The sequence below is a fragment of the Manacus candei genome, unplaced genomic scaffold (assembly GCF_025592945.1).
Source record: "Manacus candei isolate 608988 ecotype Guabito, Panama unplaced genomic scaffold, ASM2559294v1 h1tg000043l, whole genome shotgun sequence".
In the NCBI taxonomy this organism is placed as follows: domain Eukaryota; kingdom Metazoa; phylum Chordata; class Aves; order Passeriformes; family Pipridae; genus Manacus; species Manacus candei.
Genome location: NW_026138091.1, coordinates 2562840 through 2582444, shown reverse-complemented (window position 1 = coordinate 2582444; position 19605 = coordinate 2562840). Strand labels below are relative to the sequence as shown.

At 37.9% G+C, this 19605-nt stretch overlaps 1 protein-coding gene across 4 annotated transcripts in view; it reads right to left on the bottom strand.

Annotated features, from left to right (window-relative positions):
- Positions 1 to 19605, bottom strand: part of OSBPL8 (oxysterol binding protein like 8) — an 86112-nt gene that overhangs the window by 14205 nt on the left and 52302 nt on the right. For 3 of the 4 annotated variants that reach the window (XM_051795904.1, XM_051795905.1, XM_051795906.1), the window contains 7 exons: positions 16386 to 16456; positions 12974 to 13054; positions 11999 to 12100; positions 10581 to 10784; positions 6009 to 6093; positions 4735 to 4906; positions 1234 to 1468 (listed from right to left, as the gene is read on the bottom strand). In XM_051795904.1, coding sequence (XP_051651864.1) covers positions 1234 to 1468; positions 4735 to 4906; positions 6009 to 6093; positions 10581 to 10784; positions 11999 to 12100; positions 12974 to 13054; positions 16386 to 16456 — 950 coding nt within the window. Of the gene's footprint in view, positions 1 to 1233; positions 1469 to 4734; positions 4907 to 6008; positions 6094 to 10580; positions 10785 to 11998; positions 12101 to 12973; positions 13055 to 13527; positions 13555 to 16385; positions 16457 to 19605 lie in introns of those variants that run through there. The other variant, XM_051795907.1, reaches the window with a different exon arrangement.

Sequence of the window (19605 nt, the reverse complement as noted above, 5' to 3'; positions counted from 1 at the left end):
GAGATGCTGAAGTAACTATGGAAGAAAGATCAGGTTTCTATAAATACACTTATGATACATATTTAATAAAGTATGATAAATATACTATTCAGCATTAAAAACTGTTTGTTTGCATCAGCCCTAGACAAGAAAATCTTGAGGTAGAATATTGTTCAGAAAACCTTCCTTAGTCCTTTCGTAGGCATCAAGTGCATTACTCTGTTCTCAGTGCATGACTTACACACCAAAGGGCTGTTCATTCTACCAGCTTTTCCCAACCATGAAAGCTGACACATTTATGCTTTTCACTGCCTTGACCAGTCAGCAGTATCAGTGGTTTTTCGTAAAAAAAACATATGACTTAAGGGTAAATGAGAAAATCAGCAGTCACACTCCAATATGTTCCCTTCTGTCTGAGGGAAGATATTCTTCCTTACAGTTTCTGAAATCAAAAGCAATAGTTGTAGGAAAAGCAAGCAAAAACACCTTTTCAGAACAGTTCTAAAATGCATATTCAAGAATTTGTTGTCATCCTAAACTCCTCATCTTTCCTAAAATATTGCTTTGCTTAGACACAACAATAGAAAGCACTAAAGCATAAAGTATGCAAATTCCATAGGTATGAAAAAATCTCATAGTTAGCACTTGAGGAGAAAGGAGAGATTTTAGAAGAAAGTTTATCTCTATTTCTGTTATTAAGCTTTTTGGTTTACAAATCCCTCTCATATTTGCCTGTGTAGATACATAAAACAACCTGCAGAAGTGGGATGGTATCTGGGGTATCATTAGAATGCAAGGTGACATCAGGAACGCAGCAAGCTTTCCACTAAATTCTGCAGATCCCACAGCTGCTTAACTCCTTGCTGACAGTAGAAAAAAGAAGTGTCAGTTTGCATTCAAATCTTCAACTTGAAGATTTTTACTTGAAGAAAAACCAGGACTAAGTTAATAAAAATCAAATAGAAGTAACAACAAAACAAGTAGTCATGGTCAACTTCTGCTGCAGATGGTCCTTTCAAACAGCACCTTCTGTCTAAGCAATATTCCAGATAATTTCATTATCTCTGTTAAAATCTCATACATTAGCACAACAGTGGCAAAGCAGAGTGGGTGAACAGAACCTTTTCCACTCATTATTACTGAAAATATGGAAAGCCAATCCTGCAAGTCAGCTTTCAAGTGTAGTCTGACCCTTAAAATACCAGCTTTCTATTTGGAGAAGCTGCTTGCTCACTACATCAACAGCATTTATACCTCCCCAAGTTCTTCATGACTCTGTTCTAAGTAAGTAGTTTCCTTGATATCAATTGGTTCCGGATCAACAAAAGAATCATCCTGTCGCTCTGATGTGTCGCTGTCGCTTTCTTCGCTTTTCCCCAATCCTTCGTTATCAGACTCCTCGTGGTCATGGTCATTTTCTTTATCAGATTTGTCAGAGTACGTATCTTGATCTTTAAAGTGATGCCTTTCAACTTCACTGTCATTTAGCCTATTAAAAAAAAAAAGGCTAAATTAATCTTCAGCTTTACACAATAATTTCATTGTTTCCAAACTAGGATCTTAATAAAATATATACTAAAATTGCCAATATCAAGCCTCATCTGGTAGCAGTGTCAAACTAGCTTTGCTGGAAACATATAGGATGTCCTCTTCTCACTGAACTGTCAAACATACCAAGTTTAGAATAGTTACACTGGAAGGGACCTGCAAGTGTTCTGGTCCAACCGCCTGACCAACAGTTGAAGCACGGTATTAAAGGCATTGTCTAAATGACTTTTAAACACTGATGAACCTGGGGTATCAACCACCTCTCTAGGAAGCCTGTTCCAGTGTCTGACCATCCTCTCAGTAAAGAAATACTCCCTAATGTCCAGCCTAAAACTCTCCTGATGCAGTTTTAAACCATTTCCATGCTTCCTACCCCTGGATACCAGGGAGAAGAGTTCAGCAGCTCCCTTTCCACCTCCCCTCCTCAGGAAACTGTAAGAGAGCAATCAGGTTGTCCCTCAGCCTCCTCTTCTCCAAACTAGACACACTGGAAGTTCTCAGTCACTCCTCACAGGACATGCCTTCCAGCTCTTTCACCAGCTTTGCTGCCTCCTCAGGATAGTCAAGAACCTTCATATCTTTCTTAAATTGTGGGGCCCAGAAGTGCACACAGCACTCAAGATGAGGCTACGTGAACACTGAATACAGTGGCATAATCATCTCTTTTGACCAGCAGGTTATCTGGGTTTGATGCACCCCAGGATGGGGTTTGCCCTCTTGGCTGCCAGGGCACACTGCTGATCCATGTTGACCCTGCTCTCAGCCAGCATCCCCAGACCTCCTTCCACTGCCCCTCAGCTGGGCCCTAAGCCCACTTCATGCCCAACGATCACCTCAGCACCCCCAGGGCTGTGGTGAGAGTAGGGCTGGTCTCCAGCCACTCTTCTCCCAATTTATACTTGTGCCCAGCGTTACTCTGTCCTAGGTGCAGGCTCCAACATTTGGACCTGTCAAATTTCATGCCTAACACTCCAATCTACCCAGATCCCTCTGCAAGCCCTCTCATCCCTTGAGAGAGTCAACAGCATCTCCCAGTTTGGTATCATTAGCAATTCCTACATCCAGATAACTGATAAAAATACCCAACAGAACAGGCCCTAGGACTGAGCCCTGAGTGACACCACTGGCAACCAGCTGTCAGCCAGATGTAGCCCCATTCACCACGTCCCTTTGAGTCCTGCCATTCACCCAGTTCTTCAATCAGCACGTTGTGACTCTCCTCATCTCATAGCTGGATAACGTATCCAGAATGATCTTGTGAGGAACAGTATCAAAAGCCTTACTAAAATCCAGAAAAACACTGCCTTCCTTTCATCCAGTAGGCAAGTGATCCTATCATAGAAGAATGCCACATTAGTTAAACATGACTTTCCCCATGCTGACTGTGCCTGGTGATTGCACTGTTCTTTAAATGTCTTTCAACAGTACACAGTATGACCTCTATAATTTTTCCAGATACTGAGGTTAGACTCACAGGTCTGTAGGTTCCTGGGTCTTTCCTCAGGCCTTTCTTGTAAATCTGAATACTGTTGGCTAATTTCCAGTCAGTGGGGTCCTCCTCAGACTCCCAAAGACTCTTGGTAGATGCTTGAGAAATTTCCTGCCATAACATCCACTAGCTCCTCCAGTACTCTGGGATGTATCACATCAGACCCCATGGACTTAAAAACATTCAGCTGATACACTGATCTCTTAAAATTTCAGTGTCCACAAATGGAAATTCACTACTAGCATTATTAATGACTGAGGCAGAAAAAAAAAAGCAGCATTGAATGTGCCTGATTTTTCTTCATCCCTGTTTTTCAGGTGACCATCTTTAACATATATTGGTCCAATGCTTTCCTTGGACCTCCTGTTGTTATTAACATACTTAAAAAAGCTTGCTCTCAGTGGAAGCTAAAATTGCTTTCATCACCTTTCTTCTCCCTCTTCTGCCAACCCCATTAAAGCTAGACCTGCCAGGTTTTCACTTAGATAGTTAAACACACTAAATAATCTTAGAATATGCTATATCAAAAGATCTACTTAATTAAAGCAATAATCTTAATTAGACTTAACAGCTGTAGCTAATTGCTGTGATTGCAATCAAGGCCAGCAGCTGATATTAATCTACTTTTCAAGAGTACAGATCTCCAGCTGAATTGTACACAGCAGTTATATTGTTTCTACAAGATAACAGAAGGAGCAAAACTGTAGCTGAGCCAAGCTTGGTCATCTGGATAGGGCCTTGAATTGTTGCCTCTGGCAACAATTTGCCTTTTTTGTGCTTTTCTCAGACCATCTATTCCAAAAATAATTACATTTTCCCAGCTTAGGCCTCTGTCTCAAATACAGGAGCATACTCTTAACAGCAGTACAAAATTCCTGCCCTCTCAGAAAAGACAGATGGACAGCAAAGTCTTCATAGGTGGGAGATATTTGAAATAAATATATGTCCACCTGAAAGTATATTGAATTAGTGGAAGTCTACTGAGAGAAACTGTTCATAGCACAAGCTTCAGACCCAATTATTTCAAATACAGGACTAAATCTGTTATAATTTCTAATGCACTTGGGTAACACAGTTGAAGCATTTGAAAACACCATTCATTCACTACACTTGTTTAATAATGTATTTCCACACAAGTTTATGCTCTCAAAAGCTGGCTGAAAGCATTTATTGAAATAAACAGGGAGTTAGTCAAGGGCACTCACACATTAGATACCAAGTGATACCAGCAATTTTAACATCTATGCATTTAATTTAATAATAGGGTGACTGAATACATCCATGGTTCAAAGATGAGACATGCTGAAATAATTTAAAGAAGATTATTCATTTCTATTCATCCATTAAGAACAGCAACTTAAATTCACATCTACCAACTTGTGCCACATGTACTAAGCTTCTTATCTTCTGGTGAAGCTAACAAGAGACATCAACTTAAAATTTTCATTTTTTTATCTTGAACAGTTTAACCAAGTACTTAAAACTTACTGATTTGATACTCAGCTTCAAGTTCCTTGGGCCAAACTTTCCTCTGGATCCACTTTGCTTGAAAAAAGATTTTTTTTGTTTTATGTGCAGAGTATAAAACACTGTGCAAAGAAGGCATGTAAAGAGAACTCAGGAGCAAAATGAACTGTAGCCTTAATGTCCCTGTGGAGAAGTCATCGCTACAAGGTTCTGCCAAAAAGACAATCAGGTTTAGTAATTAATTCACTTACGGTAGGTTTTCTCCACTGTGCATGTTGTTGGCACGAAGCAGACCATAGAAAGAGACATGACTACTGTCTGCTGAAGAGTTCAAATCGTGTTCTTTACCTTCCCTAATCATTGTACGTTTAAGCAGACTTGAACATTTCAGTGCCAGCTCCAAAGCATCCATCCAACACCTGCCTAAAAACAAATTTAGTATTAGACTAAAAATTAAGGATTGAACAGAACTATACTACTTCCATTTTCTAATTGGGAAAATTAGTCTTTTAAGCCTGCTTACATTGCCTTTGAAGTTTTCAGAGTTGTTCCACGTTACATGCATTAGATTTTATAATCTGGTAGGGACATAAGAACAACTTACAACTACCCAGCTCTGGTACAAGGATGCTTCAGAGCAGGACATGCAAGGTAAATCATAATTACATTAGAGTATATTTCAGCATTTCTTCCTTAATAAAAGTCTGACTCCACCCAGGCCCTGACTGTGAATGCCTACGAAGTTGCCTGCAACCCTGCTCTAATTCTGAAGACTAAGTAACTGCATCAGTTGGCAAAATTTGCCAAGTAATTTGATAACAGTGTGGAAAAAGACAGCATATAAATATTGTTTCAAAATATAAAAAGCAGATATTCTAATTTTGTTTGGAAAAAAAAATTACTAAAGAAATTTGTGTATTCTTTCCACTTCATAATTTTTCATTTCTGTATATCAAATCAATTTCTCAATACAGAAGGCAAACTATTTTTAAAGTCTGCAGGGGTATGCTTAATTAACTAGTAGATGAAAAAGCACCTGCTAGAAAGGCTAAACAACAGTCTTAAATTTTGTTTTCACACTGTAACCTTGGAAGGTACTTGCACTGATCACCTCCTTCCCAATGAAGGGTGTTACAAAACTAAGTCTTGAGGGAATTTTTACTCCTAGAACTCTATGCAACTGCTGCACTTAACACACAAATGCTTTCATGAGAATGCATGCACATTAGCACTTTAAAAAGGCATTAGCTTGATATTTAGACATACATTAATATAGCTAAATCATAAATAACCCCTTCCCCCTCCTCTACCCTGTCAACACAAGGCAACTGCAAGGAGTTTTCCTTCAATGACCAGGAAAATCTACTAGTACCAACACAAATGAATGTACTAAATTAAGGGAGAACTTTAACAACAATTAAACTGCAATTAAAGTGCTGTAACAGATATGATAAGACAACTGAAACCACCTCTTTCTAATAACTAACTGTTGTCACTGCTGAAAAACAATGAAACATCTATTTACCATCTGATTCTGAAGCGGCTCGGATGATCAAATAACTGCTGGGCAATGGCTGAGTTATAGAACCAACTGCTTCACCTTTGGGACCCTTGAAACAGATAAAACAAGGAACAGCATCAGATATTTTAACTCAGTTTTGCAGTTTATCATTTAATGTAATAACAAGTTGACACACTGCAGGGCTATTTACTGTCACTCAGCAACATCTAACAAAGACATGAATGGAAAGATGGACAGCCCTCTTTTACTGGATTTCTTCTTCAAAGTCTTCATTCTAAGCATAGGACCGAATTCGAGCCCACTTTAAAAAGAATGGTCTTTGGGATTAAAAAAATTTTTGATGTGGTTTTTTCAGTCTTTTTTTGTGTAAATCAGACTTGGCATAGTAACTTGGAAAAGCTCTGCTGATGCTACTTATAGCAAGATGACAAAAGCATCAAAAGGAATGGCATGGGGGTCACCCTCACTGTACAGGAATTCCTGCAGATTGGTGTAAAGAGATCACAAAGGACAAGCTATTCCTCTTCCACTCAATATTTCAGCTAAAGAGGTAAGACTGAAAACAAGCAAAACAAAAGACATGCCTGTGGGTTGATATAAGTGAATTGATTTACAACAAATATTGCCTAGCAGAAGACCCCACATTTGTACAGCAACTGCCTTTTCTCCCCCTCAAGTGTCATTTGCTCTGGATGAGAGCAAAGATTTCTCTCAACTCATAGAAGGATGCTATGGTTCATAGAATAGAGAGACACCAGTGCAAGCCAAACCCTTGCAAAGAATGGGAAGTCTTACTCAGGGATCTACTTCATGTTTATTTTATATGCCAGTGTGTTTGGTGTCCCAACAGCATCCAGAAATGCACAATTTTTGCCTGTCTTCAGAAAACAGATGAGTCAATTGTTATTTAAATAAAAGGGAAATAACTGCTATGTATTGCTACTGAAACCCACTAATCCTTTCTCCCTCCCTCCTCCTTCTTCAACTTCTCTACCTATGCAGTAGTCAATTCCACAAAATATTCAGATGCCTAACTGTAAACTTGTCATTTTATCAAGAAAAAACCAAGATGATGACTGGGTCCACAAAAAAGACATTTAGATGCTTAAGTCTCTCTATAAAGGGCATCGGCAACCGTGCCATTAAGTTCAACTAAAAGATACACAGAGGATATCAAATGCCAAAGTTTTATATTCACTATGAAGTTCTTCACATTTCACATTTAAAAAAAAATAAAATCCAAAAGACCTTTCCATTTCATTTTGGAATAAAATGTTAAATAACCATTTTAAAGCCCCTTCCAAAAAAAGTTTACATATGGTAACATTAAGACAATTGATAGGCAAAGAGGGCTGTATAAACATACTTGAAGCTATCACTGAAAGCTGGGTTAAGTCTGCCTAACTGATGAGTTAACACACTTTGGTCTTCACTGATTTCCTCCAGAGAAGCCTAATGAAAAGCCAGTACAATGTTTAGAAGAGGGAATTGGAAAGCCAGCAGAAGTTTTGAGCAAAAGCAGATAAAGGCAGATTATTTTAGAAGCAAGCAAATGAAACAGCCAGAACGTTTCTGAGGGTGAGAAGCGGGTAAACAAGTAGTCTTGGTGGCACTTAAATACCAATATAGACAAGCTAGTGCTGGTGTAAATGATGTTCAGAAACTCACAAAGAGTCAGCATAGAGTAACAGCAATTGGGTGTTAGAAACAAGACTCCAAACCTCAGTCTCCCTCTTAGTGAGCAGAAAGGTGTGCCTATGAAAAGTCTTTGGTGAAGCAGCAACACTGAGATTAGGAGTTAGTGGGTACCAAGAACCAGAAGGGGCAACCCCATGCATGGCCACTGCTCACCCTAAGGGTGGGAAGACAGGGAAGAAGCCCACTCTCACCTGAGGAGGGGAGAGCACCATGGCAGAGCACCACGCCAGGCAGGGGTGGGAGAAGTGCTGGGGTGCTGCACAGAGGGGCCATGGCACCAGCACTGTGCACAGGCCTCAGCCATCACAAGTCCTTAAAACTCTTGGGTCACAGGACATGGACTAAGGGTGGATTTCTGCTCATGAGATCTGTCCTTTAAGTTCATACTGTGGGCACTTTAGGGTATGCTACTTACTCTGTACCAAGCCACTATAATTTAGAGATGAAGTGTAGTTTTAGTGTCTGGTTTTGCTTTTTTTTATGCAAGAAAGTTACGCTCCCCCAAGTGTTTTAACATTACATTAAAACCAAATGAGTAATTTATAGCAAACATTTACGTATGTTGACTTTATTTAAATAACTGCTCATGGATCTTGATTTTCTCTAATGGATTGCTGTTCCAAAGGCACTGGATACTTTTCTTTGATACCACCCATTATGGTTTCAAAATCAATTTTCAGTATGTTAGTGTTCTGCACAAGAGGCACAATAGTTTCCATGTGCTAGGTAACTTTATGTGGATTGACTGCTCCTGATGGATGATGCTACAACTACTCCGAGGCAATGGTCAAGTTAAAAATTCCATGAGATTAAAAAACTTTTGAAGTTTACTTCCTACAGATTATTCATGCCAATAAAACTCAAATGCCATGAACCTTCATTCAAAAACAGCAATGAAAACTGATAAGCAGCCACCCCTGACTAAATTTACTCACAAAAAATTATTCACATTAACTTTTCTAGTTATTAATTTTAGGAAACTGAAATGGCATCAGGACCAGGCACATGAGAAAGACAAAACAAAGTACAGTGCATCAGCTACCTCATCAGAGTGTAGGAGGAACATCAAAGACCACAGCAACAGGCTTAAGGGAGCATGTGAAGTGACTGGTCACAAACTACTGCAGGAGAGAATTTGCAGTCTGCCACCACACTACAGGAAGTGTGTTCAAGCGAGAAAATCTCCCGCAGTACTTAACACCTCTGTACCTGTTTCTTGCAATGCCATCTTCCTGCACTGACTTCAAACGAGGCTCATTTTGCCTTAGACTTGAGGCTCTTTCTGGTAAATCTACTCTAGATCAGTCAATTGCTATTACACTTATGCAAATTTGCCTCATGGTAATAAATCTAGGACATTATGATTGACTAGGTAAACAAGGTAGAAAAAGGTTTCAAACTTCAAGGCCTTTCATCTAATAAAATCCAGTAATTCTCAACTGCAAATAGCCATACCAAAATGAACAAATGCCACTCCAGCTCTCAGCACATTTAGAATGGACAATATCAACTGGTTCAGGTTTAAAATTTGACCTACCTTAAAAAAGTAAAAATCTGGTGGGGCATGTCCTCTAAACTCTAAACATCTAGTTAAAAAAAACAAACAAATCCATTTCTCATTGCCAAGCAATAAAGAAATATAAGACTGATTTCTGATCTTCTGCAGACAGGCCACCACTTTGCAATGTATGTATACATGTCATAAATAAGCACATTAACACCAAACGCTACAGCTTTGGAAAAGGATATGAAGTTTGTATTCTGCAAATGTGAGATCACTAATTACTGAAAAGTCCTCCTAAGCAATAATAAAACAAAATTATTCAAAAGCAAGTACAAATGATTTGATCTAAGTTTGGTAAATTTAGATAACATTGATAACAATTCAGAATGATCACAAGCATCAGGAATTATACTGACTGACTTCCCTAAGAAAAGGATGACAAAATCAATTCAGCATATTCAACAGATGTGACAGTACATCTGTATCAATTTAAGATTTAGAACATAAGATAGTTACTAATTGTACGATTGTAAGATGTTGCAGAGGGCATAATTAATTAATTATGACAAGGTTCCTAATATTGTACGGTAATCTCATCTAATGCAAGATGTCACTTCAGGAGGAAAATATGTTCACTTGTGCTGTGCTTCCACACCCCCTCTCCATGTAAACACAAAACAAGGACTACAATAGTTTATCAGATTGTAAGCAATGAGTAACAGCAAGCATTAAAGATTCTTTTGAGAAATTAAAATAAACCTTTGCTGTGCAGAACACACACTGTGCATTTCAACACAGACAGGAGCAGCTCACAATATTATGCCATCTATGACAAGGCAAACAGACATCAGAACTGGATGAAAATATTTATCTTCCTAACATTGTAGCCAAAACCGAGTAGACTTGGCTAACAAGTTGCAATATAAGCTATTATTGAACAAGGAAGTTACTTGAATTTCTACTCTTACAAGCAAATTGAACTAGGGTGACATTTTATTACAAGAATATAGAGTTGGACACCAAAAAACATTTATAACACAACTCTTTCAATTTGGCAAATCCCACCCTAATTTCTCAGATTTGATTGATGTAAAATACGTTAAACACTCCTTCCTTCATATGATTGCCAGTGATGGCATTACCCTCTTTAATGGCATCCCTTTGCACACCACACTTCTAAAGCTGTTTACAGAGCACCATAAATCAAATAGTTTTTCTGATGAACAGGACGAGATGTTGAAGGCTTATATTCAGAATAAAAAGACCACTAAAGTTGTAACAGAAAATGCAGTTCAGCTTTTCGTTATGGTTGTCTTTACTCATGGCTTGCTAATGCTACTCATCCTTTAAGAACCATGCATGCTACCACTAACCTTTATAGCCCATATGGACTGCTCCAAAGGATGAAAAAGTTTGAAACAAAAGCCATCTTTTTTAGAAGGCCTCTCGATGAGTTCACAAGCATTCAGGAGCACTGTTCCTACCCACTGGCCATTTTTGGGGGTTTTGTAAATAAGCAACACTCCTGGTTTCAGTACACACCACAGTTTGGTCCAGCTTTTCAAGGTACCACGAATCTAGAAGATAAATAGTTACAGTTATATCTGAGTGAAATCAATACCAAAACCATTCCCCTTAACAAAATTAAAATTGAAATTATTTATTAGCTTTTATTTCAAAGCAAAGTTTATCAGGTCTATCAAAAGTTTGTCCAGGTTGATCAAAGAATACAAAGGTACAATTTCAATGTTCTCTCTTCTGTTCTCTCTTTATGAGTACTTAATTCTACAAATGCATATACACACATCCAGATATAGGAAGTATGACAATTAATCTGAAACCTTAATGAATTTTCCTATCTGAAACATATTTTATCACTAGCATGAAGACAGGATAATCTTTGGAAACAGCTCCTCTGAACACAGGGCAGACTTAATAAGAAAAGCAAGATATTCACAAACTAACTCATATATATTTGAATTTCTTAGATAAAAGCTTTTAGAACAGGTGTTAGCTTCGATATGTATGTGAAATAAAAGAACCTTTCAATTCTCTGAATTTCCACATCTCATTAGACTGCTTGCATCAATTCTGTCAATTCTGGATTTTATTCACTTCTGTGTCTGTAGGACTGAATGACAACTTGATCTCTGGGCAATATTTTAGCCTGTTTACACTGATTTTTGCAAAAACTGGAGAAATGTTTTCCTGGCAAGTTACTGTTTGGTTTTTTTTTTTTTCTTGCACTATTAGTACAGTACTACTGTACCATTTCTATCCAAAGATTATATTTACAAATGTAAGGAATATGTACAAATATATTAACTGCACTACTGTTGATAACATTGACTACTGTCTTTGAGAAATTAATTCCTTGCCTTTTGTACCAGTTAGTTCTTAATAGAGGAAAAGAAAATCACCAAAATGCAGAAAGAAACCTATATTCAAATATCTGACTGAATCATTTTCACTGCTGTTATGGATGTAACAGAGCTTCACCTCAAAGTGTAAAATGAGAAGGACAAAATAAGAATTGCAAAACCAGCTCATCCAAAGTTAATGGCTATACGTGCAAGATGCATGTGACTAGGGTGACTGCAGCAAGTGGCAGTTAGGTTCCTCTATTACTCCCCTAGGATTTGAGCACAGAGACCTTGGGATGCGATTAGTGGCTGCTGTGCTTGTAGAAAAACATTAACAGCAAGTAAAAGATTGAGCCTTTTCTGTTCTGGTCAGAAAGCAGCAAGCAGCTGCTACATTTTCAACTCAGGTTTCACACTTGGATTCTGACCTTCAACCAGTCAGCCATAACAATAACTGATGGGTCCGTGATCGTGCTAAGTAATTCTTTTGTGGCTCTCTTCTTTTCTTCTCTGTAATTTTTCTTTTGAACCTGTAAATAAAAATATTTACAATGTCACAGCCATAAGCGAATTATCAGCATAAAAAGGCATTGATCAATACAAGATGAGGAAAAACTTGCTAAATTCGATTTGCAGTACAGATACAGAGAAGTAGCTTTAAAACACAGTATTTGACTTCAAGGTACAAACAACTATTTCATGCTCTGTTTCAAGAATAGCTATGATGTAGGCAATTTCAGATTCTTCTGCAATTTGCTTTTAAAACTGAGGACTTAGAAACTCCTGTTAGAATCACACAGGAGAATAAACAACCAAACCAACCTCCCTCCCCTCTTCCTTTCCTGGTGTAAAGCAGAAAACGAGAACTAGGGTAGATTCAGATTTACAGGTACATTATCTGATCAGTAGTCTTTATCCATCAATTATGTTTCCTCCCCAGTAGAAATTCGCAGCAATGTATCTCCCTCTTTTAGAGTCAAATAATTTTATGTTTCTCCTGACATGGTATCTGCCAAATAGTGGAGTATGGTACTGTTACAAACACAGGGGGAAGGCGGCAGTGGAAAAACTACAAGTAATGCATTCAAACTGTAATTTTGATAATTCCATTTATCATTTCATTGCATGTAGATATCCTGAGGTCGCTGCCAACCTGAATTATCCTGTAATCTTCTGAGCTACCTACAGTCTTGTGCCATCTTAAAGACTGCATTATAGAAGCCCATTATGCAAGTAACAGTACAGTAAAATTTGAAGAGACTCAACAGCACAACTTCTCACAATACTTAAATATTCCATAAGTCTCATGATTATTTGGTATTTTTGTCTTCTCATTACGGAAAAAGGTAAAATTATGTGAATGCATTTGTAGTTCATAAGGAGTTACTAGGAAATTAATTCACCTTGAGAGATTCTTTTTTTGTGAGTTTGCTTGAAGGTGAAGAGATGTCCTTCTCAGAGCCATTGAAAAGTTTGGATTCAGACTGAAATTCACAAAACAGATAATAAATAAATTACCATGATAGATACAAGGATATATTACTGATGCAGGTATGTTAGAAAGTGTTTGCAGTGCAGTTATGTTTGTAAGGTTCCTGTTCCCACTCACTTCTCTACTGTTTTCTCCACTTTAAAAAAAAAAACCAAAGCAACAAGCCACAACTTGTAACATGAGCTATTCACCACCTATTTATTGAGTCTCTTTTCATATAGGTTTTATGGGAAAGAAGTCTGTGATTCCCCCAGAAACAGCTGAACTACGTACAGTATATATTTAGCTCATGTAGCCTGTTACTTGATAGAGCGGGCTTGAATAGTTTGGCATTATTTTAGCAGAGAGAGAATGTTTTAGGCGAATCCCGGTATTTAAATACAAGAGTCGTTCCCATGATATATGAATCCCAACGTCTTCATCCATTATGAAGTCCTCCAAATGGACTGCTATAGAGGCACTTACCCTGTAACTCATGAAGGAAAATACAGCCTCTTCAATCTAAGATTCAGTGCTTTATAAATCACCAAAATAGAACTGTCCACTAATGGCACTTGTTCTGCTCCTTGCTCCTTAATCTCACACTGATTACTTTGCAAGTCATCTCCAAGAAGCTCACAGTGGCAACAAACAGGGGAAAAGACTTAGGTTTGTTTATGACACCCAAGTCCTTGTTCATGCAGGACAATAAGCTGCCTCAGCACCACATGATTTCTCCCCCCTCGCCTCTTCCACGTCTTTTAAGGTTCAAAGTTTACTTGTTGCACTTGTTGTCTACTAGTTAAAAGGGAAATCAAGCCACCAAATATTCACTGTGGGATACAGTACTCTTTGGGGGGGGCAAAAAAAGGGAAAAAGAGGAGTCTATCACAGAGTTCTCACATCATTCCTACTGGAGGTCAGAGAACACTGAGTGGGTATCCACTACATACAAACTTAGATAAACTACAAAGAGTTCTATTTCTTTGTGCGCTGAAACATAAGCCTTTGGGTGGACCCAAAGTTTCTGCCTTGTCAAAAAACCAAATAAATAGGAAAATCAATGTAACATTCTAAACTGTGTATTCAATTCAAGGACAGTTCATGAAAACTGCTTCTCAAGCTGCTCAGCATTTCAAATCTCAGACTACAGTGCAAAATCTATTCACCGAATTTGCGTTCTGGAATACTATAAAATGACAATCAAAAAATATGCAAGCTTTGAGGAAAACTTACTGCAATAATAAAACAGTGCACTTGAGCACTCTTAACTCACAAGCTGCTCAAAAAAAAAAAGAAACAAAAATTAAAGGTTTACAAGCAGAATAAAGCAATTTAACTTTATTCTACTTTCACACCTTTTATTCTAAGGACTAAGACTTTACAGGAATCTACTTAGTTACTGTACAAAATACATGCAGTAACTGGAAAAATTGTAGCGCAGCATTATTTCAATGGCACATAAATGTTCTTTAATTTCCATACATATCTTAGAAAAACGAAGCAAACCTCTTCATTTTGTAGTAAAGGTATGTTCTTGACATTCAAAATTTAGCTTTAATATGAGCATACACCTTGAAATTAAATTCCTCTCTCTAGATGTTAAAGGAAATACAGTACTTTAAATGTAATAACAGAAGAGGGGAAAAATGCTTATCACTGTCACATAAGAAGAGGTAATGAACTCATTATGCAAGCTATAATGGAGCAACTTAAGCAAAACATTCATAAATATTCTAGTTGCTCACTAACAGAAAGCTAAGACAATCCAAAGGTCATGCATATAAACCAGTAAGTATCACAGGCTACAAAAACTCATTTTCTCATTGTCTCAGTTTTAAAGCTCACTAATATGACACTGAGTAGAGTTCTACATTTACCTGTCCAGTGGATTATGAGACAGGTCAGTGATCTGTGTATTTTTACGCTAATAACTTCCTCAGTGTTACATCTACACAAAGCGGATGGGATAAAAAATTTAGAAGAAAACATTTTAAAAGAACCTGCTGCAACTCCCAGCAAGGTACATTCAGTACCAGATTCCAGGCAAGTCTCATCACTGCTTTTCCATTCTCACTTAGAAAGAAGGGCTGCTACTTCATCTCCGCTAGTATAATCAAGCCTCACATGCAGTAATTGTAAAAAGACAGATGAAGAAGAATATCTACTAGCAGAAGTACGAATATTGATCTCATCTTTGATAGCAGAAAGACACAAACAAAAGTAACACCAAAGAACACAAAGACTTAAGATCCTGGAAAGACAAGAACCAAGAAAAATAAATGTAAGAAAGAGAAAAAAGGAATTGGATAGTTAAAGAGAAGTGATATAGAGTGTCTGAAATAAATGCAAGTCAAAAGAGACCATATTAATTTGATTTCCAAGTCAAAAATTATGTAGATTTCTGAACCAAAATAAATATTTTGATCAGAAGCAAGCTGGATGGTAAAGTATACTTCCTTGATATTCCTGACAAGGAATCCATTCTAGGATGCAGTAAAGCTAAAAGATATGAAGTTTTGTAATTCCAAGTCACATGTAAGACACCAACAGCTTGAAATGCTTAGCTACACACCAAAAAATGCACCATCAGCTCCAGAAGCTAATTCTGGAGATACCATTTCAGCCAGGAAATGCTACCGTAATCTTTAAGTCTCTTGGTTTTCCTTCAATATCTTTGTAACGTTTCCCTTTAAGGCTCTGACACATCAAATATCACAGAAAAATTTGTGTCAAGACCTCGAGTGCAACTCTTCTGTTTCCAAAGTGCGGTTGCCTTGGCCAGGACCACCTCCAACAGGTGCAGTGCCCACCTGGCAGCAGAACGCTGTGGGCAGAGCTGTGCACGAGAGTGGCAAAACACAGGCATGTCTCCCATTCCCGCTGGGAGCTACTTGTGTTCAAGCTCAGGTCCTCACCTGCTAGAGTAGCCCATACCTGCTGCACCCTGACAATCTGTTTAAGTGTTTGTTATCACATTTGCCTCTGTAAAAAGACATCCTAGCAGAAAATAGAAAACCACAGAACAGAACAGAAACACAGCTGGGTAAGTTAAAGCTTTTAAACTCTACATATGGCAAAGCAACATCCCACCCTAAGATGATAGGAAGAAGAGTCCATATTTCATTTTCACTACTTTGATCTTTGAACGATAAACTTTCACGTGATGTCATCCAGGGAACTATATTAAGAAATTCAATTTAATCTTTACCTATTGCTGATTCTGAAGAGTAATCTTCAAGATTATCTACACAGAAGTTAAGTATATTTGCCTTTAATTAAAAATGCATGACTCCTTTACGTACTAACATTCTTAAGCCAAATTAGGAGGTTGGTTTCCTTACCTTACTTTTTGACATAGAATATGCTGCATCCTCTTTACTTTGTGACACATCATCCTTCCCTCTGTCAAAACCTTAAAGAAAAGACAGCATTGTTGCAATGATCTGAAGATATTAACATTTTGTATGAGCTAGCCTTTGAAATAAATTTGCAAATTGTGTTTAGCATAAAAAGGCAAAGTGCAAGTAGATCGGATTTTCAAATAATGTATACGTACCAGTCTGTCTCATCAGCTGAAAATGTACCAGCTACTACAATATACACTAATTTAATACCCATTAAGAGGCAAGAACAGTCCACTGTATTTGGAAAATGCTGCGCCCGATCCAATAACCTGATGCATTGTAAATATAATGTGCCAACTTTTGTCCTTTTATCTTCTCATTCTCTCCTGCTGCATGCATGCAGGTACAAAGCAGAATACTAAATAAAGCCTCTTCTGATTTGTTCATTTCTGTAGCTAGAAATAATTGTTACATAGCACCTACATGAAAGCCCATCTGATCACCAATCATGTTTTTTTTGCAAGAAAATGGAAAAAGTTCCTTACATTAGCCTTGAATTTATACTTTCAACTTGACAATGAATAAGCCTAAGTACAAGGTTTTATCTAAAACAGTTGTTGAAATCTCACATTTATCTTCTGTTACTTACAGTACAAACCCCACCCTTTCCCAGTATCCAAAAAGCAAAGTGAATCGGTGTACGTGCAACTATGGAAAAGAGGTTCACAACTGGCATGGGTGCTGCCACACAGCTGTTACATGCCACAGAACATACACTGAGAACCTAGCATCCTCTTGCAGAAAAATCATCTACTCTGGTTACAAGACACAACATCTCAGCAATCCATTTTATTTGACAAGGGTGGTGGTAGCCTAAAGCTTTTATGAACAGGAACAAACCAAATTGTGCAATGCATTTATCCGAGTAAGTAAACATGCCATCATTTGCACACTCTCCGGAGAGAAGGCAGATAACTGTGAAGTCATCCATGGATTTCAAGAACAGCCCAGGCAACTGAGAAGCCTGGTACGGGGGTGCCCTAGAGCTGCGGCCCACCAGAGGGCACTGCACCAGCAGGCAAATTGCATCCACAGACACCACAAGCGCTTCAGAGCACCCGTTTGAACAGGGTCCCAACTTTGAAACAGAAATTGGTACTTAGAGCTCTGAAGTGAGAAGAGTTATCAGAGAAACTTCTTGATTTCACATTCTTCAGGAGAACGTGTGTATGTGCAGGCAAACTATGAGCCTTGAAAGAATTTTTATTAACTCTCTGTAGCAGTGTTGAGTAGTTTGTCATTGTAGGATTTTTTTTTTAATTAATATCTTCACCCTTCCACAACGTACAATACAGAAATTATTCATTTATCACAATTACATACATTATTAAAACTATACACATCTTGGGAAGTTTCACAGACTTAAAGAGGCATTAGGTTGATCTTCAAGTTACATGAGAAACTGGAGATTCCTCTTGGTTTTGGTCTGGTAATCAGTCTTTTGTTTCTTTTTGGGTTGGTTTTTGGAGGTTTTTTTAATTATATTTATTACCTTTTGCAAATAGTCTTTATTAAGACCAGGTTTTTAAAAATTACATACTGCAATACAAGATTTCATTTTATGTTCACACAAAGGAAACACTACATGCCTTAAAAAAAACCAAACCAAACCAAATCAAACACCAAACACCAAACAATTTTTATACATCTTTGCAGAAGCCATTCTATGCACAGTTTATTAAACCCTTCATTTTGGAATTCTTCAAACACATCTGCAATAGGTTTGTTCAGCTAATGAAAACCTGTAACGCAGAAGACCATTTGATCACACGGAAGAAGTACCTAGACAGGCAGAAGATTTGTAGGACTAGGGAATCCACAAAAAGGCATGTCATGATCTAGAGACCATAAGCCACATTTCATATGTGACACTAAATACAAAAGCACTTTTTTACAGCACTAGTTATCACATGCTGAAACAAAACAAAGGTTGCTTCAAGCCTCAGAGATCTGCCTTAGTTCACTGAGAAGTTACCAGATCAGATGTCAGGCAGTCAAACACACACCAGAACCATAGTACAGAGGCTTAATCTTCACCCCAAAACCCAAAGAAATCCCTCAATAGGAACAAACTCCTACTGAAAATGCAATGCAGGCCTTTTCTAGTTACTTTCCCATTTTTACCAATTTATTTAATGGCACATACAGAAGACATAATATGTGCCATCAGCGAGGAACTGCTAAGTCAGCATTATTTTAACAGAAGAGAAGTTATAATTCACAGTGTGCTTTCTAAAGCACAACGGCTTTAAAGATTTTATACATCCTTATCTAACAGACATACATTTTTATTTTCACAAATACTTTTTATCAGTATCACCAAGCAGAAATGAAAACATAAAGAGCTATTCTGTCCCAGAGAACTGGACATGAAGACCAAAGTTCAGTTCCATTTCCATGAATTTTACCTCCTTCCTTTCAGTGCCTTGAGCCCAAGAGGTGTGCATGTCTGCTGATTCATAAACATGCCACCACACTCACTGTTTCCTTCCTCACCCACATGCACAGAAAAGGGTTCTCTCAGGGGTTCTTTAGCAAAGCCAAGTCAGGGTGCTGCACCTGCTGGTGGTGCACCTTGCACTGCTCCATCTCGGTCTGTGAGGAAACCCAGTCAGTCAACTTCACATCTCACACCATCCTACTTGTAATATCCCTCTGTATAGAAGGGATCAGCTCACTCACAGTATAGATGGCTTTTCTCCCTATGTGCTAAAATGTACGTTAAAAAAATTAATCCTAACTCAGGTGCTAATCCAGACACAGCCTCAATCACTACAAAGACACGTTTTCGAGGGAGCCTCTATTAAGATGGAGACACCCCAATACTAGAAAGCAGTCTTACTTCTAACAAGAACAGTTTGATACTAACACCTGGAGGTAAATTTGTACTGAAACATCACAAAAAGTTATATGTGGGACATACACACTTTGCCATGGAAATACTTGGTCAAGGAAACGACAACAACAGAACAATTATACTCACAGAATCATCAATAAGAAACACTGTTTTCACTCTTCCTGCTACCAGTTATGAAGAATAAATCTATGGATTTCTGACAAATACAACAGCAAAGCCAAGAAAGCTGCATCTCTAAAGGTGGGGTTTTTTGTGCTTTTGTTCACCCCAACAGTACTAAAAATTGCACCACAAAAAGAC